The 26,576-nt window shown below is 47.3% G+C and overlaps 1 protein-coding gene and 1 long non-coding RNA gene across 2 annotated transcripts in view; both read left to right on the plus strand.

The window, feature by feature from the left end:
* The first annotated feature begins 664 nt into the window (after window positions 1-664).
* Window positions 665-26,576, plus strand: part of TGM3 (transglutaminase 3) — a 42,527-nt gene continuing 16,615 nt past the window's right edge. Inside the window, exons 1-7 of the mRNA XM_027078728.1 lie at window positions 665-791; window positions 12,718-12,885; window positions 13,230-13,472; window positions 14,080-14,198; window positions 15,592-15,720; window positions 18,931-19,108; window positions 19,212-19,347. Coding sequence (XP_026934529.1) covers window positions 785-791; window positions 12,718-12,885; window positions 13,230-13,472; window positions 14,080-14,198; window positions 15,592-15,720; window positions 18,931-19,108; window positions 19,212-19,347 — 980 coding nt within the window. The 5' untranslated portion in view covers window positions 665-784. The remainder of the gene's footprint in view (window positions 792-12,717; window positions 12,886-13,229; window positions 13,473-14,079; window positions 14,199-15,591; window positions 15,721-18,930; window positions 19,109-19,211; window positions 19,348-26,576) is intronic.
* Window positions 3,259-6,213, plus strand: LOC113605401 (uncharacterized). Its single transcript, XR_003427201.1, has 2 exons — window positions 3,259-4,156; window positions 4,193-6,213. It is a non-coding gene; the product is annotated as an uncharacterized LOC113605401 (long non-coding RNA).

The following is a 26,576-nucleotide window of genomic DNA, read 5'->3' on the forward strand; positions in this document are numbered from 1 at the left end:
TAACCCCAAATCAAATGCACTTTCTGGCACACTGCAACCTGAACAGTGAACCGTGATGAGCATCTCACGCCCCTCATGCAAGTGGAGACCATCAGCGTGTGCAGATGGTGAGAAAGGACTAGGCAATTTTCTGCTTGCATTCTGGGGAGACATTTCTTTGACCTCCCCAAGGGACTTCTCAGCATCAGCTCTGGACAAACTACTTCAAGAAAAGCATGACATCGGGCTTCCCTGGTGACGCAGCGGTTGAGAGCCCGCCTGCCGATGCAGAGGACACGGGTTCGTGCCCCGGTCCGGGAGGATCCCATATGCCACGGAGCGGCTGGGTCCATGAGCCATGGCCACTGAGCCTGCACGTCTGGAGCCTGTGCTCCGCAACGGGAGAGGCCACAACAGTGAGAGGCCCGCGTACCGTAAAAAAACAAGAGAAAAACATGACATCATTTCCTAAACCCTACGATCCAGGAAGTTGCTCATCTTGAAAAAAAAATCATAAACTCAAACTCTGCATGTTTTTTCTTACCTCCCCTCTTCTCCCCAAGCTGGTCTTGCACAAGCAGCATGACCTTCCATTGGGTGACAAGTATGTGGTTAGTGAAACGCTTACAGGTACTACAGGAAGGACCTGTAATGAGGTGGGTGCCTCACCCACCTCATTAGGACTCTCACTGGGGTGTGTAGGAGAAGCTTCTATAAATGGTAAGGTGATCCCAGCGGCCAGTCTCCCCACACCATCTGTGCCATTCCCAGACGAACCCAGAGAGGAGGCAAAGGAAGGTGAAACATGTCTGGTGAGTACATGGAATCTTCTCTGCCAGCCCCCGCTGGATGCCCATGCTTCTGGGCCGACTGAGAGGCAAGAGTGTCCAGCTCGGGACAGCTGCCTTGGGAACTCTGAAGGCTAGACCTTGATATTTTAGGATTCTCTTTCTCAGTGGCTGCCTATTCCCTCTAGCATGGTCCCGGAGATAGAGCGTGTTTGGGATGGAGTCCTGAATAATGGGCAGGGTCTTCAACGCAGCTGGAGGTCACGTCCCCTTAGACAGACAGACAAGCTTTGCCTTTTCAAGCCAGCTGGTACCTGCTTTCTGTTTGTCTCAGTGCAGTTTTACCAGCTGTCAGTCACTCTGGCAAAGAAAAGTGCATCTCAGGGCTACAAGGGAGGGAGGGAGTGACAGCATGTGAGTTGATTTAAAAGAAACCATCGGCAGCGCCGGAATTCTCCTAAGTAAACTACACATCCAGAAGCACCAGCAAGCTCTTTAAAAGTGACTTGGTGGAGGGGGAAGTGTAAACGGTGACAAAGCGATAAAGAGGCATGGACATATATACACTACCAAACGTAAGGTAGATAGCTAGTGGGAAGCAGCCGCATAGCACAGGGAGATCAGCTCGGTGCTTTGTGACCGCCTGGAGGGGTGGGATAGGGAGGGTGGGAGGGAGGGAGACGCAAGCGGGAAGAGATATGGGAACATATGTATATATATAACTGATTCATTTTGTTGTGAAGCTGAAACTAACATACCATTGTAAAGCAATTATACTCCAATAAAGATGTTAAAAAAAAAAAAAAAAAAAAAGTGACTTGGTGAGCTGGAACCGCCAGGAGCAGAAGGGAGCAGGTGTGCCGAGGACAGTTCCTACCAGCGGCCCCTGGGAAGGGGGTGAAAAATCACTGCTGGGGAGCTCAGGTTCTCTGGCTCTGCGGTCACTTTGAGGACTGGGCTCGGCTTTGACGGCGCCCCTGCTAAGCAGCAGGCTAATTATTGCCTGTCATGGGTGCTCTGCCCAGTGGTTTGGCAGCTACACCAAATCCAAACAAGGCAAGAGTCAAACCGGTAAAATACTGTGAATGGTGGTTAGGTCTGCAGGAAGGTTTGCCCAAGAAATCGCTGAGCACGATGCAAACGGGCAATGCTGGTTACTTCAGAAGTCACAAAGACCAGGACAGGGTGGCAGCAAAAAGGACCATTCCCTTATCCCCAGCTTCCTCCCGTGAGCATGCAGCAGTGCTGGGTTGCTAAGAAGGGGAGCTTTGGATCCTGTAGACTTTAGCAAGAGGGGATGCCAGCTGTCAGCCAGGCCATCTCCCTCCCTCTGGAGGAGATGGTGGCCCAGGAAGGTACAGACACTTACCGGGGTCCCACAGAAAGCTGATAGCAGGGCCCAGACTCGGTTCTAGTAGCACCCTTTCCACTGTGTCCTACTATCAGAGCCGAGCTTATCCATGAGTGCGGGTGACGTCTGCGACACAGGAAAGCAGTACTGAACCTGGTTCCTCATTTGAGCCTGAGCCTCTGCTGCCGCTGAGCCTCAGGCTCCCGATTCAAGACAAAGGGCTTGAAATGGATAGACTTCCAGGCTCCTGCCAGTACTGACAGCTCTCTCACCATGAAAGGGCACCCGGGACAGAGAGCAATGGGCCCCAGCAGAGGCTCACCCTCTGGGGGCATGCGCACCCACAGCCTGCCCACCGGGAGACCTGCATGACGTCCTGAGGGGCCCAGTGTGTCAGTGCCTGTGACTCATGGAATTGAGCTCTTAAGGCTCAACTTCTGGATCCACCAGATGTTCTAAGGTCACAGTGAAATGTGGACGATGGTCAGTTCAGAGAAAATCAAATTTTTAAAAAGAGAGACAGGGAAACACCTTCACTCCTTTGAAGCTCTCACACCTGAGTTCCTGGCCCGTCCTGGTCAGTCAGCCAAGCAGGTTTCAGAAAATGGTTCCTGAATGAACGGGTTCACTTACTGGACACCCAGGGAAAGAGCCACGAGGCGCGGTGGAGCACAGAGATCCTGAGCTGCGGTCTCTGCCCTCGTGGGGCTCGAAGTGGATTGTCATTAGGCTGTGTTACAAATCCAAGCAAAAGCCAGGGGGCCAAGAGGAGGAGGGGATTAATCTTGGCCATGGTTTGGGGTAGGAAAGACCCTGGGACACAGGTGGCACTTGGTACGGACGATGAGTTGGACTCAGTCAGAAGTAGTTTTGTGGGGGCTTCCCTGGTGGTGCAGTGCTTAAGAATCCGCCTGCCAATGCAGGGGACACGGCTTCAAGCCCTGGTCTGGGAAGATCCCACATGCCGCGGAGCAACTAAGCCCATGTGCCACAACTACTGAGCCTGTGCTGTAGCGCCCATGAGCCACAACTACTGGGCCCACGTGACACAACTACTGAAGCCCGTGTATTAGAGCCCGTGCTCCGCAACAAGAGAAGCCACCTCAATGAGAAGCCCACACACTGCAAAGAAGAGTAGCTCGCGCTCGCCACAACGAGAGAAAGCCCGCACGCAGCAATGAAGACCCAATGCAGCCAAAAAAACAAATTAATTAATTTTTTTTAAAAAAGTAGTTTTGTGGAATGAGGAGTGTTCTGGGCGGAGGGAACAGGAAAAGAAACGTGGGTGGTTGGGCACGTGTGACCCAGGGGACTATCAGGGTCACAGCGTGCTGGTCTGAGAGGGCTGCGTCTAGCTCCCAAGTTAAGGTTCGTGTTGGAATCCGGGGTGTGCGGTTACTCCGCCTCCCGGAGTGGGGGATGATGTGGTGGAGGAAGGCCTGGCAGCCTTCTGCACAGAGTGGTCGGGCACCATCTGCCTGCCCGGCACCGAGGCCAGAGCCCCACGACAGACAGGAATGCAGGCTATGGACACAGACGCTGGGCCCAGTGTGGAGGGGAAGCATTGTTCCCCATCCTTGAAGCCACTCGGAGGCCCTGGGTCAGAGGCAGGATCCCCAAGGTTCCAACCTGGATGCAGACCTCTGCCTGCAGGAGGCCAGAACCTCTGTGCTGAGGGCTGACGCCCTGTCCCGCTGGGATGGTGCGCTTTCCCGCCAGCCGCTTTGCTGGGCAGAGCGCTGGCTTCAGGACTTACCCTCTCTGGCCTCAAGCCCCAGTGTGCAGAGGACCCGTGCCGTTCTGGGCTGTGGGTCTGCACAGAAGCCCTTTCCTGGGAGCTGGGATGCCAGCGGCTCTTTCCCCATTTCCAAGCCCCTGCGCTGTGTCCGTGCTGCTCTGTTCACCTCAGATAACTTCTCGGCTTAGCCTCCACCCTGCTGGGCTGCGCTCCACAGCTGGAGCAATGGTTCCTTCCCCAGGGCCCACGTGTTGGCCTGGGGTGTGAGCTGGAGTGAGGAAGTAAGGAACGGGGACTCAGGTCTCTGGATCGCTGAAGTAAGGAACGGGGACTCAGGTCTCTGGTAGGGGCTGAGGGGGATTCCGAAGGAGTCTGCACTCGTCTCTCTCAGTCTGTTTTCCTCCTTTGTAAACAGGAGATGGTGACTGCCCCATCTGCCTCCCTCCCAGAGCAGCTGTGTGGCTCAGGGGAGAGAATTCGCTGAAAGGAGCTTTGATTAGTGTAAACGCTATGTAGGCCTAAGGCAGTGATTCTCAGTCCTGGCTCTGGCTCTGAATTAGAATCACCAGGAGAGTTTAAGGGAAAAAAATCAACGCTGTCCCTAACGCAGAGATCGAGATCCTGATTTCGTGGGTCAGTGGTGGGGCTTAGGCTAATATGAATTCTCCAAATGATCCTTGGACTCAGTGAGGGTCTAAGAGATCCTAAACTCTCTCTAGAAGTGAAGGGGGCCCAGAATCCTTCTTCCTTCCTCTCCTCTCATGCTGACCATATAATGTCGCGTAGGGGAGGAAGCTGTGGGTGGCCCTTTCTCTCTGGCAGCTTCCTGGAACTGTGCCCAGGTCATGCCACCACCATGACCTCAGCTGGCTGCAGGGTGGCAGCGTGGAAATTGCGTGCGGTCAGGCTGCACCAGCTCCCAGTCTGGGCTCAGGCCAGGCTCTGCCTGAGCAAATGATATTTAGCAAGTGACATCACCTGACTGGACTTTCAAATCACTCATCTGTGAAATGAGAATGACAACATAGAAGAGTTTGTAACTATAAAAGAACACATGCTCACACATGCTCACACATGCTTAGCAGTGTCTGCACATCTGAGGCCCTCAATGGCAGCCCATGAGAAAGCTCAAACCCTCCTCTATCCTGTGTTGCTGGTGCCATTATGTGTGGGATCCTAAGGCATTTGTATCCCCCTGCCAGAGGGCCAGGCCCTAGTGATGGGCACACGTGGAATCCCAACAAAAGCCCTACAAGGGAGGATGTTTGGTTTCACTGTCCCCTTCTACAGAGATGCTGAGACCTTGCTCAAGGCTGCTCAGACCATCCGTTCAGGGCTCATTCATCCCGGGATCCTCAACAGCCCCTCATTCAGCCACCCAGGGAACCCCCATTTCCCCACGACCTGGGTGCCAAGAAATTGTACCACCCATGCTGCACAGGGATTGAAAATGTCTGAATGTGGGGGAAAGATGAAGGGAAGCAGCACAGGCTAGAGAGAGAGAAAGAAGAGAGTGGCAAGGGCTGGAGCGAGTGGGGGTCCTGCCAGGAGCTGGAAACGTTCCGGTGCCTGGAGCTGAGGGGGGCATTGGGAATGACTCACAGCCCACCAGTGACCAAGATCTAAGACCTGGTTTCTGAGCCAAGCTCTGCCTCTAAACTACCCTGTGATCTCAGCAGATGGCTTCCCCTTCCAATGCCTCAGCTTTCTTACCTGTCATATGGGAATATTGGATCACATCACTGTTTTTCAAGCTGCCAGTTGTCACCCATTAGCAAGTTGTGAGATCAGTTTAGTGGATTGTCATCAGCAAATAAAAAGAAAAAAAAAACCAGAAAATATCAGTGCATTGTACATAGTAAGGGTTAGTATTTTTTTGTGAAACTTTACGTCAATCATAGACCCATGTGTGTAAGCAATGTACAAAATGTATTTCTGTATTAATGAAGTCTCTAACAAAAAGCTTGAAGACACTTGGCTAGATGACTTTTAATATATCTCTCAGCCCTAATTAACTCTAGAAATCTGTAAGATTAAAAAAAATCTTAGTCTAGAGAAGAGACCTAGGGAATAGGGTCTGGGCCGGTGGGGAAGACGCAGCCCCTAGAGTATCATTATGTGATGGGCACCTGCCAGCAGCTCTCTGTGGTCCTCCCGGAAACAGCAAGTGAAAACCCCAGTCCCACACCTGCAACCAAGTCATCCTCCCCACCTGCTGCAGGTGACTCGATTACAGAGCCCAGCTGATAAGGATGGAGACGGTTGCCTAGTGAGCCCGCTTTCACAATCTGGAATCTGTTCTGTGCTTCTCATGTTACCCCTGCCAAAGGTGGACCACAGAAGAAGGGGAGGTTACATTATCAGGTATATGTAATTAGGTTTAGCTGTGAATGACAGTGAACCCCAAATAACAATGGCTTAGAGAAATAAACAAGACAGAAGTTTACTTCTTCCCTACACAATAGGCCTGGATGTAGGCCATTCTGGTGGAGAGGACAGCTGCACAATCCCCAGGGGCCTGGGCTCTGTGCAGTTCTCCACTCTGATGTCCTGAGGGCATGCGTGGTCTAGAGTTGAGTCTACATCACACCCACACCCCGGGCAGCAGGTGGAAGAAGATGGAAGTGAGCAGGCTAAGGGCATTTGCCAACTTTTGAAAAAGAGGTTTCCTCAGAAGGATTGAAAACAGGTATTCAAACAAATACTTGCAAATGAATGTTCATAGCAGCACTATTTACAAGAGCCCAAAGGTAGAAACAACCCAAATGTCTCTCAACTGATGAATGGATGAACAAAATACAGTATATAAACATAGTGGAATATTATTCAGCCATAAAGAAGGAAGGAGCTACTGATAAATGCTACCACATGGATGAACCTTGAAAACATTATGCTAAGTGAAAAACCAGACTCAAAGACTACGTACACGTGTGACTTGATTGATATGAAATGACCAAAATAGGCAAATCCAGGGGAACAGAAAGTAGATTAATGGTTGCCAGGGGCTGCAGTTAGCGGGGAATGGGGAGTGACTGCAGATGAGTGGGGGATATATTTGGGGTTGATGCAAAAGTTCTGAAAGTAGATAGTGGTGATGGTTGTACAACATTGTGAATATACTAAATGCCACCGAATTGTATGCTTTAAATGGTTAAAACAGTGAATTTCACCTCAATTTAAGAAAAAGAGGTTTCCTAGAAGTTAATACACATCACTATACCTACAAGTCATTGCCCAGAACTCATTCACATGACCCCCAGCTGCAGGGAAGCCTGGCCATTAACATGGGGGATTTTATTACCAAGAAAGAAGGAGCAAGTGAATACTGGGATAGACTCTTTTTTTTTTTGCAGTACGCGGGCCTCTCACTGTTGTGGCCTCTCCCATTGCGGAGCACAGGCTCCGGACGCGCAGGCTCAGCGGCCATGGCTCACGGGCCCAGCCGCTCCGCGGCACGTGGGATCTTCCTGGACCGGGGCATGAACCCGTGTCCCCTGCATCGGCAGGCCGACTCTCAACCACTGCGCCACCAGGGAAGCCCTGGGATAGACATTTGTCAGTTGCTACCACATTAGTGTTGCTGGTGACACTGATATTCTCAGGAAAAAAATATTGGGGAAATTGCCCCCGGCCTGATGGTAGAGTTAAGCAGTGACTCAAGGAGGCGGTGTGGGATTGTGAGACGGGTCCTGGATGAGAGTTCAGAAACATCCCACTGTGGGCAAACCACCTCCTGGGCCTCCACGTCCTCACAGCCAGAATTAAGGGTGTGGGGAGATGCTCGGTCTCCAAGGCTTCTCCCTCTGATGTTTTTCAGAGTCTGTGTTGATGAGTCAATTGTAAGGGCGAAGCCACTGTCCTTTCATCCCTGCCCTTCATCCAGGCAGGTGTAAAAAACAGCTCTGAGGCTCATAAACATCCATGAAGTTGTAAACTCAAGAAGAAACTTGGATGGCTGTGCACCTCCCCTACCCCCTGCTCTATCCTTTCTAGAACACTCTGGCTGTGATTAGTGCTATGCCAAGGGGTGGTGGGTGGGAGAACAAAGGCCCTGGATAATCCACAGACAGGATCATCAGATCCTTGATTTGGGGCTGGCAGAAACGATCCTAGGGCTCACACGTGGGGCGGTGACCGAGGGAGGCAGGAACCACCTGGGGACTTTGGGAGCGTGCACTCAGCATGCCGTCCCCCTCGGGATTCAGGGATGCTCCTCTTCTACTCACCTCCCAGTAGAATGCCCTTTGGAACACATTTCCCCTTCCAGGTGCTCACTCTCTCCTCCGTGTCAGGATGCAAATGCCAGAAGGGAGGACAATGCACAGTGAGGGCTTCTCACCACCTGGGTCCCCCTCCCAGGTGGAGAACAGGGGACCATGGCAACAGGGAGGGTCAGTAAGACCTGGGTTCAGAATCCTGGCTCTGCCAATCATTAGGTATATGACCTCGAATAAGGTATCAGTTTCTTTCTTTTTTTTTTAGTTGAAGTATACTTGATCTACGATGTTCTGTTAGTTTCAGGCATACAGCACAGTGATTCAGTTATACATATATATATATTCTTTTCCATTATAGGATTATTACAAGATATTGAATATAGTTCCCTGTGCTATACAGTAGGACCTTGTTGTTTATCTATTTTATATATAGTAGTGTGTATCTGCTAATCCCCCCCTCAGTTTGCAGTTTCTGTAAGATTTCATCGATGACAGGTGTAAGGTGCTCTGTGTACTGTTTTGGGGTTTTTTTTTTAGCAATACAAAAGGTAAATATTTATTCAGAACAAAACTTTAAACAATCGATTTTACATTCTAAGCCACGAGGAAATCGCAAAACATAAAGGAAAGACAAAAACTAAAAGAAAAGCAGTGTACTGTCTTTTCTACTTGAACTTGATAACACTTAGTAGACCCAATGCCCTCTAGCTTGGCCTATTTCCCAAGTACATTTCAGAGTTAACAGCTCCCTTGGAATTCCGTCTTTCTCCTGAGAGTCTGGAGGTTGCAGATGAGCTCCAGTCGGCTGCTTCTCTGGGGACACTAGCTATTGAGGCTAAGATGCAAATGCAAACCTTTACTCAGGAGCACCTCTATTTCTCACTGATGGCAATGAACGGGGAAGGGGAAGGCCACAAAGAAGTGGGGCCACTTTAATCCAGATATGGTACCCAAGGGGGCAATGAGTACACCCTGGATTATGGTCCTTTGTCCCTTCCGTATCTCCCAAGTATTCTGAAGCTCCTGCCAAATCTTCTGCTTCCTTCCCCAGATGATTTCTTAGCATTCCCCTGGGCTCATTATTCTGGAAAGAGCAGACTTTCTGGGCCCTCAAGTGTTGAGGAAAATGTTGTGAGGTGTGAGAGGTAGTGGAATGAGCACCAGGCTTGGGGTCAGGGAACTCTACTCTAGGCTAGCTCTGGCACCAGACAGCTATGTGAGTTTTGACACAGTCATTTAACCTCTCTGGTCCTGTTTCATCTGTTGGAAAACCAGTGGATTGGTCTAGACCAATTTTTAGGTCCTTTCCAGAAGGAAAATTCCAGATTCGATTCCATGATTCTGTGAAGAATGGCTTCTGAGCCACTGAAAGCGCTGTCACAAAGTCCATGCATTTTAATGCCATAAGAGAGGCCCTTGGCCACCATTCAGAGCCTATTGACTCAGGTTACATACACTTCTAACAACACTGGTTTCACAAATTCTCAGACCACGGAGATTAGAAGCAGCAAATTAAAAGGGGATGGGATGAGCTTCAAAAGATAGACACCCTGACAGAAGCCAGGGTCAACAATGTTCTCAATTCAACAAACATTGATCTTCAAAAACGATAAAAAATGGTTAAAAAAAAAAAGGTTTGGCACTTAAGAGGGGTAAGCTGGCTGTGTGTTCACCCTGGCAGGCAGGCGGGTGTTCAGTGCCCGGCCACGCCGGTTAGCTGAGCTGCCACGGAATTGTGAACCGCTTTGGGACGCTGGGCAAAGGCGTATCCTCGTTTGCCACAAAGGTTACACACGATGCCCTTCCGGCAGTAAGGGCTCAGGTGCCCCTCCTCCCCGCACCCGAAGGGGTGCTCTGCGTACTGTTAAGAGCAGTTGACACATAGGAGACTGATGACAAATGTGTCATGCTCTTCCTCACCCTCCAGCTCAGAGAAGCTCTGCATGTCCCACGAGCACCCCATGAAGGAGCAAGACTCCTTCATGCCGGGGCTTATGCTGGGAGAGGCAGAGATGACCATCTCAGTCACCCCAGGACTTCACCTAGTCCACGCAAAGTGCCCTTCGTCTCCTTTCGGTGTCTCTGCAGCCCAGGCACCCTGGAGCTCAGTCTTCTTCATCATTTTCCCTGCAGACAAGCCACTGCGTTCTGGCGTGAAAGGGAGACATCGCTACTATTTTTCTGATAGTTAGAATTGTTTTATTTTTCAGGACTTAAGCAAACCTAGGGACACTGGCTGTGTGTACTTTTGCATGTTGATTCATCTTTTTTTCATATAGCAAACAGTGCATAACCCTCGGCACAGCAAAGAAGGAGGTGGGCCTGTTGGAGGGAAGGCAGAAGCTGGCTATAGATGGGAGTCGCTGCCACCCCTCTTTCCTCACCCCTGTGCTTGACTGAGGGCTGTCTGGGGACATAATTGCTGCTCTCAAAGAGTCCATGGTCAAGAATAATAAGCTTCTCCTGGGGAGAAGGCGCATATCTTTTAGGGTTTGGGAGCGGGGAAGAATCTCCAGGGGGGCTTGTGTGACCTCAGACCACACATTTCTAAGAGCTCTTCTTTTTTTCTAAAACGAGACAGTGAGTGAAGCTCTACCGGATCCCATGCACAGAAGGCAGTGAGCACAGTTCGTAAGAGGCAGGGGTTTAAAAGGTGGGGACGTTGCCCTAAAGAGTCCTAGCTTTTAGCAAACCAGCTCTCTGCAAGTCACGTAGAGCTTGATGTTTGCCAGAGGGTGCCTGAGATCTGAGCTGTCGCCATTCAATGTCTGCATTCAGGAGCGTTCATCCTCTTCTGTCCCACCTTCTCTCCGTTTGCCTTGCCCTTCATTCAATAGATATTTTTGATTGCATGAATGTTTTAGTTTCCCTGAGTAAAAAAACCTTAATTTATTCTTTCAATAACCATTTGTTCAATGAATGAATGAACAAGTGGGCATTTGAATGAATGAATCTTTAGTACTCCAAGTGGAGGTGAGATCACCTCCTGAGCCCTGCTTCAGCAGCAGCCTTTGGCTCATCACCCGAGTCTGCGTCCCACTCAAGAGAGTGTCTCTTACGAGCCTCTGCCCATCTCTGGAGTTGCTTGGATGGGAGCCCCCAGCCCCAGGCCCGCCCTGGAGCCACGCCCTCCCTGCCTCCCCTTTCTCCTCTGTGCAAAGCCTCTGCTCTAGCCGAATGAGACACCTGCTCTCCTGGGCCTTGGGCCTCTCTGCCTGTTGCCTGGAACGCACCTGACAAAATTCTCTCTTCCTTCAAGGCCCAGCATTTTCAATGAATTTTTTCTGATCCCTATAACTGAAAGTGATTCTTACCTACATCTCCTAGACACCTTTTCTGGGGGAGATTGGATTTACCTCATTCCACCATTCATTCTGACATGTCGTCTTATGCACTCCTGAAGCTCTTTGAGGATTCAAACTACTTTTCATACATTTTCACACCCCCAACATTGTGCTTTACGTAGTGTTCTATAAATAATACGTATTCTCTACATGTTTATTGAACAAATACCCCATATACACCTTTCCTTATAGACTAAATTTAGAGCTCTAGTCATGATAGTCATTGCATGACATTAGTTTTATGTTTGTTTGCTCATTTATTCCCTCGGTTGTTTGTCTAACTGTCCTAATACAGTCGAGCAATGTGCTAGGCATCAGAAGATAAAGTTCAAGAAGGCACATTCTGATGAACACAGACAGACACGTATAAACAAGAGCTGTGCCTGGTGCTGGGATGGGCTACTCCACTCCCATCATAGCCATGGCCACATCGTAAAGACAGAGACCACTTTCATTTGCAGAAGAATGGGTGGTGAACATCTCAAATGTAGCTCAAAGGAATTAAATATCTCAAAAGGTTTAAATTGGCTAAACTCCTCGTATCTCCTGGAATCTTTCTTCTCTGAAACCCTTCTCAGCTTAGCTCCCTCACCTCCACAATCACCTGAGAAGTTTGGGGGTGGATTTTGAGGTGTTAGTCCTCAGGGTCTTATCCAGGGATCTCACAGCCTTAGGCCACTCTTGCCAGTGAGCATTTGAAAGACCTTCCAGGCCAGTGATTGACCAATGTCCAACCTCAAAATGCTTGTCAGGGTTACACAATCCTCCTCAGCATCGGATGCTCAGGCCAACACCGAGGTGTTGCACATATAAAGTACAGATGACACAGCTAAATGTTTGCTGGGTGTTGGAGTGATAGAAGACACCTGGTATCTGGGAGGACACAAAGGAAAAAGCAAGGAAGCCAAACCAGGGTGGTGGATTCGAGAGAAGTAGCCTCCTCCCAGTTCTACGTGAGCCCCCATCCACAAAGGAAGGAGGATAAAGTGGACAGAATTGGTTACTCAGTTCTCCTGGCCAGTTGGGTGAAGCTACTTCTTTGAGAGCTGAGTGACAGTTGGCCAGGGGGAGGGGGAAGTGGGACTAGTGTGTGCAGAGCTTCAGCAGCCTGAAAAGGCAGATGGGAATAGGTTGTAAAGTGCTTGCTATGCTTGCATTTTCATGTGATTCTTCCTAGAATATTCTTCCCCAGCGAGCCCTGTCCAAAAGCAGTCTCTTTGGTAACTTACCCTTTTTCCCCCACACCACCACCCCTTGCCTCTGAGGATCTCAAGTCTTCTTTTCTGTCTCACGGCTTTAGGACTCCAGAGTGTCAACTGGCAGATAAGCCTCAATGAGCAGGCACATCACACAGACAAGTTCTCCAGCCAGGAGCTTGTCGTGCGGAGAGGCCAACTCTTCTACATGTCATTGACCGTATACCGATGTCTCGGCTGTAACAGAAGTGCGACATTCACAGCTTCCACAGGTACCTGCTCCCTGCTCTCCCAGCCAACACACATCTGAGTAGACCTTGGGGCTGTGCATCCGAGGGATGGTGGTGGTGGTGGCCCCGGGCTTTAGCCCAGCTCTACCATTGACTTGGTGTGACCTTGAGCAAGTTTCGGCCTGTCTCTGAGTCTGAGGGTCACGGTCTTCACATCAAGAGGGATTTGGCCCACGTGGTCTCTCCAGCTGCTTCCAGCGCCATAACACAATGCTTCATTGTATGATGTCTCCCAAAGGGCCCCGGCAGTTATATTGGAATCTGGTTTCTCCCCACAGTCTGGCCAACACTACTTGGTTTCCATTGTCCTATGCCTTCTTTTACAGGGCCTTACCCCTCAGAGTCGGACAAGACAAAGGCTGTGTTTCCACTCTCCAAAAGGATAAGTGGCACTGGCTGGGGTGCACAACTTCTGAACAACAAGAACAATGTTCTGAGCATCTCCATCCTCAGTCCTGCCGATGCACCCATAGGAAGATACACGCTGAGCATTGAGATCTCCTATGAGGGCAATGACTCCACTATGGAAGTTGGAACATTCATACTGCTCTTTAACCCCTGGTTGCAAGGTAGGCACCTAGCCACCCACACTCCCAGCCAACAGCCAAGCGATGCCCATGGAAAGGAGATGGGGGGAATGATTTTCATGGACTCAGGTTTGATTAGGGAAAGTTTCTGGAATATGGAAACCGCACAGAAGCTAGAAGTCAGAAGCCAGGGGTTTGAGTCCAGCTCTGCCACTTAACCAGCTTTGTGTGTCTGACAGTCACTCTACCCTTCCAAGCATCAAATTCCTCACCATTAAATGGACATCCTGCTATTTCTGGAGCTATTGCAGGGATCTCATGGGCTTTTGAAAACTGTATAGTACGGTGTAATGACCACAGCACAATTCTGCAGTGTGGAGATAGCTTGTGCCTGAAGAAGCAAGTGTTTCATTCCCAAGGGTCTCATTTTCAGATTCTCAGGTCATCCCAGCTTCTTTTTCAAGCTCATAGTTCCCATAATATGAGGTGGAAGCATTATAGCCCAAGGCTTCACTCCTCAGTGGAGGTTGGGTGAAGGGTTGCAGGGGGGGCTTGCTCCAGCCCCCAGGAGGATACTCAGGACTGAGAGGACGACTGGTCTCTATAGTCCTCTCTATAACCCCTAATATCTGCTTTTTGTGTCTAACAGCCGATAGTGTCTTTATGAGTAACCCTGATGAGAGAGAGGAGTATGTTCAGGAAGATGCTGGCGTCATCTTCGTGGGAAGAACAAGTTACATTAGCGTGATTGGCTGGAACTATGGACAGGTAAAAAGATCATAAAGCCTGGTGGTAATGTCCCTATTATACCCAAGAAGCTCAGCCGCTGGCCCCACAGATAGGTGGAAGTTCCCAAATCTGTCCATTCGCCTGCCTTCTCTTCATTCATCCATTCAGAAGGCATTTACTGATGACCTACTATGTGCCAGGCCCCAAGCTGCACACTATGGATACAGGAGATGGATAAGACAGATTTCCTGTCTTTGAGGAGGTCACAATCTAGTGGGCAAAACAGACACATAACTAAATTGATGCAATGAAGTGTTATTGGTACCATGATGCACAAATGAGGATAAGGCCCAGTAGAGACACTTGGGACAATAATGTAGTTTCTGTTATTCATTCTAGGTAAGAATGTGAGGAAGCTTCCTTGGCGTGTGCATTCGACCTTTCAAAGGTCCTTCATTAGTATGACATCTGAGTCCACAGAGTTCCCAGGTTTGCTCAGCCTGAAAAACATCCAGGGATTCCCTCCACCTTTTCTTTTCTCCAGTAGACAAATGAAGACATTACAAGGAAGTGCCTTGGGTGGGGTACCTTGCATGTCCAGCAGGGGGTGGACAGGTGCATTCTCTGCCATGTCCAGACCCCATTCTGTAGTCAACCAGAGCACATCTGCCGTATATTTTATATGTTGAGTTTTATATGTTGGGTTCTGTGTTAAATTTCATTCAAAAAGAAAGTGGGATGGGGTGGGTAAGGGCATAAGGTGCACCCGGGGATGGAAGGGAAGATATTTTTGAAGGGCGAGATCTGGGTAAGCCTCTCTTAGAAAAGGACTTTTGATCAGAAACCTGAAGGAGGCAAAGGAGCCAGATAGATCTCTTGGGGAAGAGCACTGGAGGTCGAAGGAACTGCACATGCAAAGACCCTAAGGCAAGAAAGAGCTTGGCCTTCTCCATTTGAGAAGCAATGACAAAAATAAGTCTTATTTTGTGAAAATGGCTTCAAATTCCAATTTAATGAGACATTTTATCTTTTTAATCAGTTCCCCCAAAGTCTGAGTAATATGCTCAAGATCAATGTCAGATCTAGATGGAAACTTTGAGATGAGCTCAGTCTGATCCCCTGTTATAAAGATGGACAAATTGAGGCCCAGACAGGCCAAGTGATTGCTCTCAAGTTCATAACAGTGAGGGAGTGCCATTAACATTAGGGGCCTCAGTTCAAGGCCTTGTGTATAGCAAGAGTTCTGGATGAGTTTGCAGGGTTAAAGCCCAAGTTGGGTGGTTGTTCCTCAGATTCTCTCAGCTCTGGAGGCTGTGGAGTAGAAGGATCTGGGCAGAGCCCATGGTTCTTACAAGGGTAGCCCCCGTGCCTTCAATAAGCTGATACTATTTGTCATTTCTTTCATCGTAACATATGGTCCCATTTTGAACAGTTTGAAGAAGGCATTCTGAACATTTGCCTCTCTCTGCTGGATAAGAGTCTGAATTTTCACCGTGACCCTGCTACTGATGTGGCCCGCAGAGACGATCCCCAGTATATTGGCCGGGTGCTGAGTGCAATGGTGAGTGATGAGAAAACCATAATAACTAGTTATTCCTGTATATCAAACCCAGCTATGGGTTAGGCACAACCACTTATAGCGTTGGTTGACATCTCACAAAATGTAGTTGTGGCTGTTACCATCCCATTTCGCACGCGTGGAGCCTCTACATTAAAGAACATTCCTGAGACACACAGCGAGTGGGTGGCAAAGGCAGAACTGGACCCAGGCTGCCTGGCTCCAAAGCCCTTTCCACTGTATTGCGAGGCCTTCCTCCAGTGATGAAGGATTCGGTCTTTGGGTGTCTGCCAGGACCAGAAGGAGGCAAAGCTGAGAATTTGCTCCATCCCTGGGGCTCCTGGGAAAGGGGGTAAGCTCCTGAGTGAGCCTGAAGCGTTAACCTCCTTTGCTCTGACTCATCCCATCCTCAGCACAGAGGGCTCCAGTGCCAGTGGGGAGGGCAGAGGCCAACACAGTCATTGTCTAGATGCGGAAACTGACGCCAGGGGGCTGAAGTGACTCACTCACAGCCTCAGCCTGTGAGTCTGGCCAGAACAAGGCCTCCAGCTGCCCGCCCAGGGCCTCCTTCACTTGTCCAGTCCCTCCACGTGAGAAACCTGTCCCCACTTCCCCAGACACATGTGCACGTGCACTCAGAGGCACACGTAAGCTGGATCCTGGAGGAATGCACTGCTCTGTAGTCAGTGTGCAGAGAGCACCTCCATCAGAAATTATCCAAACAAGGGATAGCCTGCTCAAAAGTTACAAAGTAATAAGCTAAAAGTCAGAGAGTTCTTGAACTTTAACCCTCTGAAACTAAATGATTACTCAGGAGTGTCTTTATCTTTTTTTTTTTTTTTTTTTTTGGATTAATGGACTAGGCATTTCAAGTCCCTTTTGAGTTGGGAGAATATCCAAGCTAACAAGCTAGTTACATGGTTAGAAATTTGAATGACCTTCTGACTGCATGATAGATATCGGGGGTCATCAGACAGCACTTCTTAACCCAAACTTCACAGGACAGCTGTGGGGAGGCCCAGGCAATGTGGAGGTGCTGAGGAAATGGTGGGGACCAAGGCAGCCGGGAAGAGTGCAGAGAGGGAGTGGGGCCTGGGCCCAACCTGGAAAACCAAGCGGCCCAGGAGGGGGTGGATTAAAGCCAACGCCAAGGTCGAGGGAAGCTGGATTCAGGCACTTTAGGAAGTTGAGCCTCCTCAGCTCAGGAGAGGGGAGGGGAGGCAGCTGGCTCCAGTAGCTGCTGACTCACCCCTGCCCTCCAGACAAAACACTTGATCTCAGAGCTGGGTGCCTCAGCGGAACCTCCCCACTCTCTCTCCAGCCCTCCTGGTTGGGCTGGGCCACGAGCGAATTATGGCCTGTGTGGGGCTTTGAAACCTCGGCTTTCAGTCAGAGATGACCCTGCTGATTACCACTTTGGAGGCTGATGCACCTGTGACTCAGGAGATGGGGATGGGCCGTGCAATCTTCCATCTTGAAGGAGCCCCATCTGGCCCCATCCTGCTATTCCAGCCCAGACCATCCTGGAGGGGCTGTGGAGCTCACCCACCACACGGAGGGACCGCGGAAGGCTGGGTCAGCCTGTCCTGGGCAAGGATCCTTCCATTTCCAGACTGTTCGTCCTCATAGGCCTTGCCCTTGTGGCCCCCACTGAGAGAGGGAGCCGTTCTCACTGTAAGGTTGGGATAAATGCTAGTCAAAGTTTCATAAACTCTGAAAACGTGGCTGCTGGAAGACAGCTGAGGAAGTACTTGTTTCTAAAGTTCCCTGTGTTGGAAGGTGAAGAATGAAGGCCCAGAGAGGGGAATCGACTCCCGCACAAGCAGTCACCCAGCTGACAAGCAGCCAGGCTGGGCTTGCAACTCGGGTTTCTTCTTCTTCTTTTTTTTTTATTTTTTATTGGAGTAGGGTTGCTTTACAATGTTATGTTAGTTTCTGCTGTAAGCAAAGTGAATCAGTTAGACGTATACATCTATCCTCTCTTTTTTAGATTTCCTTCCCATTTAGGTCACCACAGAGCATTGAGTAGATCTCCCTGTGCTATACAGTAGGTTCTCATTAGTTATCTATTATTTTACTTTATTTAAAAAAATTTTTTAAATTGGGGTATAGTTGTTTTACAGTGTTGTGTTAGTTTCTACTGTACAGCAAAGTGGAGTTCCCTGTGCAATACAGCGGGTTCTTATTAGTTATCTGTTTTATACATAGTAGTGTGTGTATGTCAATCCCAATCTCCCAATTCATCCCACCACCCCCTTTCCCCCCTTGGTAACATATATTCGTTCTGTACATCTGTGTGTCTAGTTCTGCTTTGCAAATACGTTCATCTGTACCATTTTTCTAGATTGCACATATAAGCGATAATATACGATATTTGTTTTTCTCTCAGGTTTCTCCTTTTTTCATTCTCTTTTAACTTTTTGTCATGGAACAGTTCAGACTTTCACTAAAGTAGAGGAAAAAGTAAAATGAACTCTTACGTACCCATCACCGGCTTCAGCCATTACCCACTCAAGGCCGTCCTTGTTTCATCTCTGTCCCTTCCTCCACAGATTGTTTGATAAATCGCAGACATTATATCATTTCATCCCTAAATATTTCAATATGAGTCTATAAAAGACTAAGACTAAGAAACTCAGATCTTTTGATCGCTAGTCCAGCGCTCTTTTCATACTGCATCGTGGTTGTGTTACTTATACAAGAATCATGCCTTAAGTTGAGGGAATGAATAAATGAATGAATGAATGAAAAGCAACAGTCCATCTTTATTCTTTCCAAGAAGAAGTTAGTTGCTGAAGTTCTAAGGGGATCTGTTTAGAAGACCAGGACACCAAAAGAGAGCTTCAAACCGTGGACTCTCGAGTCAGGCAGCAGCAGCTGCCCATGAGTTCTGGCCAGAAATTGCCTGCAGGCTGATTTTTTGCCCGTCCCTCACCACTGACAAGCCCCGGAGCCTCAGTTTTCCCTGTGAGCTGGGGATGATATGTGAATTAGGGGCAAACATGGCCTGTTAAGGAAAGCACTGTTAAATTCATATACCGCTTGATGCCCCTAGGGGGATCATTGTCACAATTATCACCCAAATCACCCAGAAAGACAGAAAATCCTCTTGAAGGAGGCTCCCTGGCTTCCTTCCGTGTCTCCTTATCTTGTCCCCTGAACTCTGCATGTCACTCTCTGTGCTGATTTCTTTGGGGTTTTTTTCCTGCCCAGATCAATGCCAATGATGACTATGGTGTGGTTTCTGGGAACTGGAGTGGTAACTACGTAGGTGGCCAGGACCCGAGGAACTGGAATGGCAGCGTGGAGATCCTCAAGCAGTGGCAAAGTTCTGGCTTCAGGCCAGTCCGATACGGCCAGTGCTGGGTCTTCGCTGGGACCCTCAACACAGGTACTCTGGGTGTGATGTGCCTTTCCTGGGTGGGCAGCAGTGGGGTACCCCAAGATACCATCTCCACTGCACCCCAAGTCCTCAGACTGCCCTTGACTTGCAGCGCTGCGGTGTTTGGGGATTCCCTCCCGAGTTATCACCAACTTCAACTCAGCTCATGACACAGACAAAAACCTCAGCGTGGATGTGTACTATGACCCCAGAGGATGGCCCATGGACAAAGGCAGTGACAGCATATGGTGAGTGTCTGACCCTTTCTGAGCACCACATCTGAGCAGCTTCTCCCCAGCTCTCCCCAGCTCCTGAGACCCAGCTCCAAACAGGAGTTAGGAGGCAAGTACCATGTCAACATATGGTTTAGAGTGGAAATGCTATCACTTCTTGACCTTTTGGCTAAGATCAAGTGTAAAATGAAAATGCTGAATCTAGCAAGAATCTAGCAAGACCCGAAACAGCTCTTCTCAGAGTTCTGCAAAATCTGATGGTCTACTTTATCTCGCCGCCAGATGAAGGCTGTTATACCAGTGCAAGATATGATTCCTGGGCTCTTCCCTGAATTTGTAGCGCCCACTAGACCCTATGCTACTTTAGAAGATAAACACTGAAACTATTGATTTTCTAGTAATAAATATAGACTTATGTCACTTCAGGCAACCCATATGACTTCTGGGTTTTCTTAGAGAAAAGCGACACATTTTCTCTTATGCATATATACTTGCTGTGTATCATGGTTGATAGAATAACATGTTAGCTTATTCTGGATTCCAACTGAACAAAAACAAGCTTTCTATGTAACTGGGCATATGTATTTCTAACCATAAATATGCTATGTGCACACGAATCTATCCACACACATATGTATGTAATATATAATAAATGCCAACTGGAAGTAAGTTATCTAAAACTTATAGACATATATTCATAACTTTGTATAGCTGCATATATACATAAAATAGATATTGTTACAGCTATTTAAGATTAAACCATATGCCAAGTTATTACCAGATGGCAACTGAAAATAATTATGTCTATATCTGTATATACACATAGATATCTAGGTGTCTATGTATATAAAGTACTACATGCATATGTCAATAATCCATTGTTTGAATCCATTTCAAAGGCTATACACACACATAATCCCTCACATGCATATACTTGTCTAGATAACCTGATAACAGATGCCATCTTATTTCCAGATGTTCAACTTTGAAATGGTCTATAAAAAAATTCTTTATTACTTATTATTCCCAGAATAAGTAGATCCAACTTTACTGAAATGTACTCAGGGTAACTAATAAAGTCAAAGCAATAGTAAAATGAACAGAAAAAGCTTTTAAAACAAATAAACAACACCCCACACCAATAATGGCACTGGGTAGTGTAAGCAGCCCCTCCCCTCTGAAGGGAGGGAGGAGTATGAATTCACTCAAGGTCACATGGATTCTAGGGTTTAATGGGGCAGAGAAAGCTTATTTCAGAGGTTCTTTCTTAACCTGCCCGTACACAACGTTTCTCTCTAGTGGCACAGCTACTTACAGAGAGGTTTTTTTCCCAGCTTCTCATAAATGAAGGTCTTTTCTTCTGCCTGTTTTTTTCTTTTGTTACTGTGTCCAAAATCCCATTGTAACCTGTTCTGATCCTTGGGGCAATGACAGTCCTGACTTTGGCTTCCTTCACAAAAGGAGATGCTTGGTTCAACAAGTGACTGATTTGGGGAAGGGGAGGTCCCCTTTGGTGTAACCCTTCTGTGATCATCCTGCACACTAGCAACTGCAGAGAGACCAGAATGCTTAAGGCTCAGTCCCTCCACTGAGAGCATATCTGGTGCTGCTAGGAGATAAGGAGTGGGGAGGCCATTAGTAGAAGCTATTTAGCAATGTGGGATGGTGTGGGGTATGCCAGGTGCGTGATTCAGACAGTAAGCACTGTGGGAACTCAGGGAGGGAGCCATCAAGGAAGACTTCCTGGGAACAGGAAGGTGGGGCCTTTAAGCTGAATTTGTAATTAGTCCTGAGATCTCTTGGTTCCTGGTTCATGCTACCACTCCACATTAGCTTCATAATTCATTCCAAATATAATCACCTTGGGGCAAGTCTGGGCCTGTGGAGACATTCCAGGGTGTCTCCACTGTCATTTCTCTTGGCCTCATTGCAGGGTATTGGGCCCTAAAGCTGTGATTTTTCCTGGAAGTCTCATCCCCCCCATCAGAACCGTCCTCAGAAAGCAGTGAGAGCTGTGAGTCCCTCCCCACCCTCCTCCCTACCAGCTGTGGGTGGGGAACCTGCACTGGGTGGTGTGCAGACAGGGAATCCTGAGCCCTAGTTCCAGCCCCACTACCATCTGGCTCTAGAACTTGTGAAAGCCACTTCATGTTTCTGGTCCCCAGTTTCCCCAGCAGTGAAATATAAAGGTTGGCCTGAAACTAGATGTTCACTTAAGTCTTTTTAATTATTTTATTCTCTGCAGCTTCAGTTTGCCCCACTTTTTATGTAAGAGCTACCCCTCCCAAGGGAGCTATTGCATCCCTTCAACATGGTTCCCACCAGGGGGTAGTGGGGAAGCTATCCCACGAGTCATTTTCTGCAGAGAGTGGGATTCCTAACCTATTATTAAAAGGACAGTTTGGGTTTGAACAGAAATCCTTCCAACTGAATCTTTGTATGTTGTAAATGTTAAAAATTTTTAGAACCTTGTCCAGATTTGCTTAAAGTAATAGAATGTAAGGATCAAGTGAGGTTAAGCATCTGAAAGTGCTTAATAATAATACCAGCAGCAACTAATAATTTGCTGAGCGATTGTTGTGTTCCAGGTAATGTTCTGAGTGCTTGCATGTACTCTTCAGAAACAATGAAGTAGGCACTATTATGAACACCCCATTTTACAGTTGAGGAACCTGAGACACAGAGTCATTCACCCAAGGGCAGGTAACTAGAAAATGGTGGAGCTGGGATTTGAACCCAGGCGGCTTTGTAAACTATGAAGCACCAGAGAGATGCCAAAGAATGTTATCACTACTCCTGACTGATGTTTGAGAATTCAGACCGCTTACTTTGAGATTTTCCAGAAAAGGAGTGGCTGGACACCAACCAGGTGGAAAAGCTGGGTTCTTAGGTTCACACTTAGGCAGCAAAGGCAACTTTTCTATGATACTAGATGCTGTCTCAGCAGCTCGGTGGGGAGAAACAATTTGCCCAAAGTCAAACTGAAATAGCATCCAAGTTGGAGGTGGACCTAGGTGTCTGTCAACATGACTCTCCCCAGTCAAAGAACATTAGAGCTGGAAGGAATCTTAGAGAGAGACCTACTCATTTCATAAAGGAGAAAACAGAGGCCCAGGGGGAAGCACCGGTAAACAGCTGGAGACATTCGGACGCTCTAAGTAAATGCCTAACTTTACATAAATTCCTTAACTTTTCTGTACCTTTGTTTCCCATCTGTAAAATGAAGGGCTAGGTCGGGGACCTCAAAAATTTCTTCTAGATCCTTCTTTGAATCACATTACAGGATCCAGTGGGGTCCATTTTCTTCTAAGCCATTCTGCTCATGACAGTGGTTGGGCTTAAAAGGCACAAGGCTCTGGAGTTTTCACTTCTTCGGAGTCAGGACACTGGGGGAAGCTTCTTTAATATGGTTCCCTTCTACACCACTATAAAGGAGGTTTCTGAGACCTGCAACCAAATGATTTGGAACAGTTCGGCCAAGGTTATCTTTACCTTGGCATTTCTGGCTCATTTTCTTATTTCATTCAACTTGATTCCCCAGTTTCTCGAGTCACAGACTTGACTCTATTTGTAGCCTTTTATAGAGCTCCGAGGTGGAAGGCAGATGGAGATTTCCCGGCCCTGTGGTCAGGGAGGTGGCGTCGGTCAGTTCTGGAGAAGAGCTGTCAGAACCCATACCCCCCACTCGAGCCCTGGCTCCTAATGCGTCTCTCCATGGCCACCAGCCTCCACTAATACTTAGCTAGTCCCCAACGTACCTGGAGTAGCTTGCTCAGACCCACAGCAAGGAAACCAAGGCTGCAAGAGTGTCCAGGTTCCACAACAATTCAATTCAGTGAGCATGGTGTAAGTACTGCATGCCAGACCCTGCACTGGGCACAGGGCACCAAGAGGAGTGAGATACAGGAATCTCGCTAGAGGAGTTCCTAGCTGCATGAGAAGCTGGGTGATTACTGAGCAGAAGTCAAATAACTGAATCATGCAAGATGCAGAGATAGCACAGAGGTAAGGTTGGCACCCTCTGAGTATGTTAGGAAAAGATTTTCTGAAGGAGGTGGTATCTGAACTGCATTTGGAAGGACAAATAGGCAGAATGGGTAGGGATTTGGGTCACTTTCTAGAGAGGGTCTCCTGACCCCGTGAATTCAAAGGTTAGCATAACTCAGTTGCTGTCTCTAGGGGCGGTGGTTTATAAACTTCAAAGGTCGCATTAGAACTGATTTGAGTGGAGGGAGCTGGGAGGGCAGGAAATCTGCATCTTTTTAAATAAATGCCTCAGTCTCTCCTTTTCCTAAACTCCTACTCCTGAAACACTCAAGACAGGAGCAGAGCCCAAGGTTGGGAGGTGGGAAAGTATGTGGCACACAAGCAGAAACAAACCCGATGGTGCATTTGAAAGGCACATACATCCCAAGTAGCTGTGAGCAAAGTGCTGGCTTTCAAATGATGGAGGGACCAGGATGAACTTTTATCTGCTTTGTCTTAAATTCCTGCCTTGCAAATAAGTATTCAAACATAGCTACTTACCAATCTATCTTAACCAACCCGCCCTTCTCTGGGGCTCTCTGCCAGGAATGAGATGAATGTGAAACGTGGTGTTCTCCCTGTTTCCTCATCCTCTCTTTCTCCTTTCACCCTTCTAGGGTCATCTTCCCACACTCCTCCTACTTTCCTGGGTGAATTCTAACTGATCTTAAGGACCCAATCAAAAAGGCATTTTGTGGGGCTGCCTGGAGATAATTTTTATGATGACTTTTTTTTTCACAGTCATAGGAAATCTCAGAAGTATGTAAAGTAGTTTTCTATCCAATCTTTTCTTTATTAGTTGTTGTTTTTATAGAATTGGGATCATACATTTTACAAAGGCATGGGTAAAAGACGGAGCATATGATAGACACATCCCACTTTTCTCCACACCTGGAAACCAACCACTTCATAGTTTTAAATCGTGTGCTTTTGACTAAACATGGTATTATGAACATTTTCACAATGTCATTAAATAATCTTCAAAAAATAAGATTTTAAAAGTATTATATTCCATTGAATGGTTAAACCATTATCTCTTTTCCTGCTATAAACTATCTCCTATTCCCTATGTTACCTATCTCCATTTTTTCCTACTGTAAATAACACAGTAACGAGCATTGTTATATGTAAATCTTGAGCATGTCTGTGATTAGTCCCATAAGAAAGATTCCTAGTAATGGTATATGCTGGGTTAAAGGGAATGGACATTTTAAAATCATCTAGTGCTGTAGCCTTCCAGAAATTTTGTAATGACCTATGTTTCTTTTTTTTTTTTTTTTGAATTTTATTTTATTTAATTTTTTATACAGTAGGTTCTTACTAGTTATCTATTTTATACATGTTAGTGTATATATGTCAATCCCAATCTCCCAGTTCATCCCCCCCACCCCACGCCCTGCTAAAGACGCACTAAACATTCTTTTTTTTTCACACACACACACCGTATTTTATTTTTATAAGAGATAAATAAACTGACACCAAGCATTGTAAATGGATGACCACAACAAAAGCAATAATGATTGCAATTACCAAACATGAAACACACTCATACTATGTCATAATATTGACATTCAGTCCAGTAATCCTCCACTGTAACAGCTCCTTTACTTTGCAGTGATAATTGATTTGTACATTTTTTGCCTCTGAGTCCTTGTGAGATTTTTTTTTTATTCAAACAGAAAGTCACAAAAATTATAATCATCCTCATCAGTTCACTCAGTCCCATGTAATCCATTTTTTTTATCTTGATCTCTTGTTTTTGTATCCATTCAGCAAGCCTGTGTCTTTTGGTTGGAGCATTTAATCCATTCACATTTAAGGGAATTATCAATATGTATGTTCCTATGACCATGTTCTTAATGTTTTGGGTTTGTTTTTGTAGGTCCTTTTCTTCTCTTGTGTTTCCCACTTAGAGAAGTTCCTTTAGCATTTGTTGTAGAGCTGGTTTGGTGGTGCTGAATTCTCTTAGCTTTTGCTTGTCTGTAAAGCTGTTGATTTCTCCATGGAATCTGAATGAGATCCTTGCCCAGTGGAGTAATCTTGGTTGTAGGTTCTTCCCTTTCATCACTTGAAGTATATCATGCCACTCCCTTCTGGCTTGTAGAGTTCCTGCTGAGAAATCAGTTGTTAACCTTATGGGAGTTCCCTTGTATGTTATTTGTCATTTTTCCCTTGTTGCTTTCAATAATTTTTCTTTGTCTTTAATTTTTGCCAATTTGATTACTATGTGTCTCAGTGTGTTTCTCCTTGGGTTTATCCTGTATGGGACTCGCTGAGCTTCCTTGATTTGGGTGGCTATTTCCTTTCCCATGTTAGGGAAGTTTTCGACTATAATCTCTTCAAATATTTTCTCTGGTCCTTTCTCTCTCTCTTCTCCTTCTGGGACCCCTATAATGCGAATGTTGCTGCATTTAATATTGTCCCAGAGGTCTCTTAGGCTGCCTTCATTTCTTTTCATTCTTTTTTCTTTAGTCTGTTCCACAGCAGTGAATTCCACCATTCTGTCTTCCAGGTCACCTATCCGTTCTTCTGCCTCAGTTATTCTGCTATTGATTCCTTCTAGTGTAGTTTTCATTTCAGTTATTGTATTGTTCCTCTCTGTTTGTTTGTTGTTTAATTCTTCTAGATCTTTGTTGTGCGTTTCTTGCATCTTCTCGATCTTTGCTTCCATTCTTTTACCAAGGTCCTGGATCATCTTCACTATCATAATTCTGAATTCTTTTTCTTGAAGGTTGCCTATCTCCACTTCATTTAGTTGTTTTTCCGGGGTTTTATCTTGTTCCTTCACCTGGTATATAGCCCTCTGCTTTTTCATCTTGTCTATCTCTCTGTGAATGGGGTTTTTGTTCCACAGGCTGCAGGACTGTGGTTCTTCTTGCTTCTGCTGTCTGCCCTCTGGTGGATGAGGCTATCAAGAGGCTTGATGGGAGGGACTGGTGGTGGGTAGAGCTGACTGTTGCTCTGGTGGGCAGAGCTCAGTAAAACTTTAATGCACTTGACTGTTGATGGGTGGGGCTGGGTTCCCTCCCTGTTGGTTGTTTGGCCTGAGGCCACCCAACACTGGAGCCTACCTGGGCTCTTTGATGGGGCTAATGACAGACTCTGAGAGGGCTCACACCGAGGAGTACTTCCCAGAATTTCTGCTGCCAGTGTCCTTGTCCCCATGGTGAAACAGAGCCACCCCCTGCCTCTGCAGGGGACTCTCCAACACTAGCAGG

The sequence above is a fragment of the Aethalodelphis obliquidens genome, unplaced genomic scaffold (genome assembly GCF_003676395.1).
Source record: "Aethalodelphis obliquidens isolate GAN/ISIS:26980383/991018 unplaced genomic scaffold, ASM367639v1 scaffold42, whole genome shotgun sequence".
Classification (NCBI taxonomy): Eukaryota; Metazoa; Chordata; class Mammalia; order Artiodactyla; family Delphinidae; genus Aethalodelphis; species Aethalodelphis obliquidens.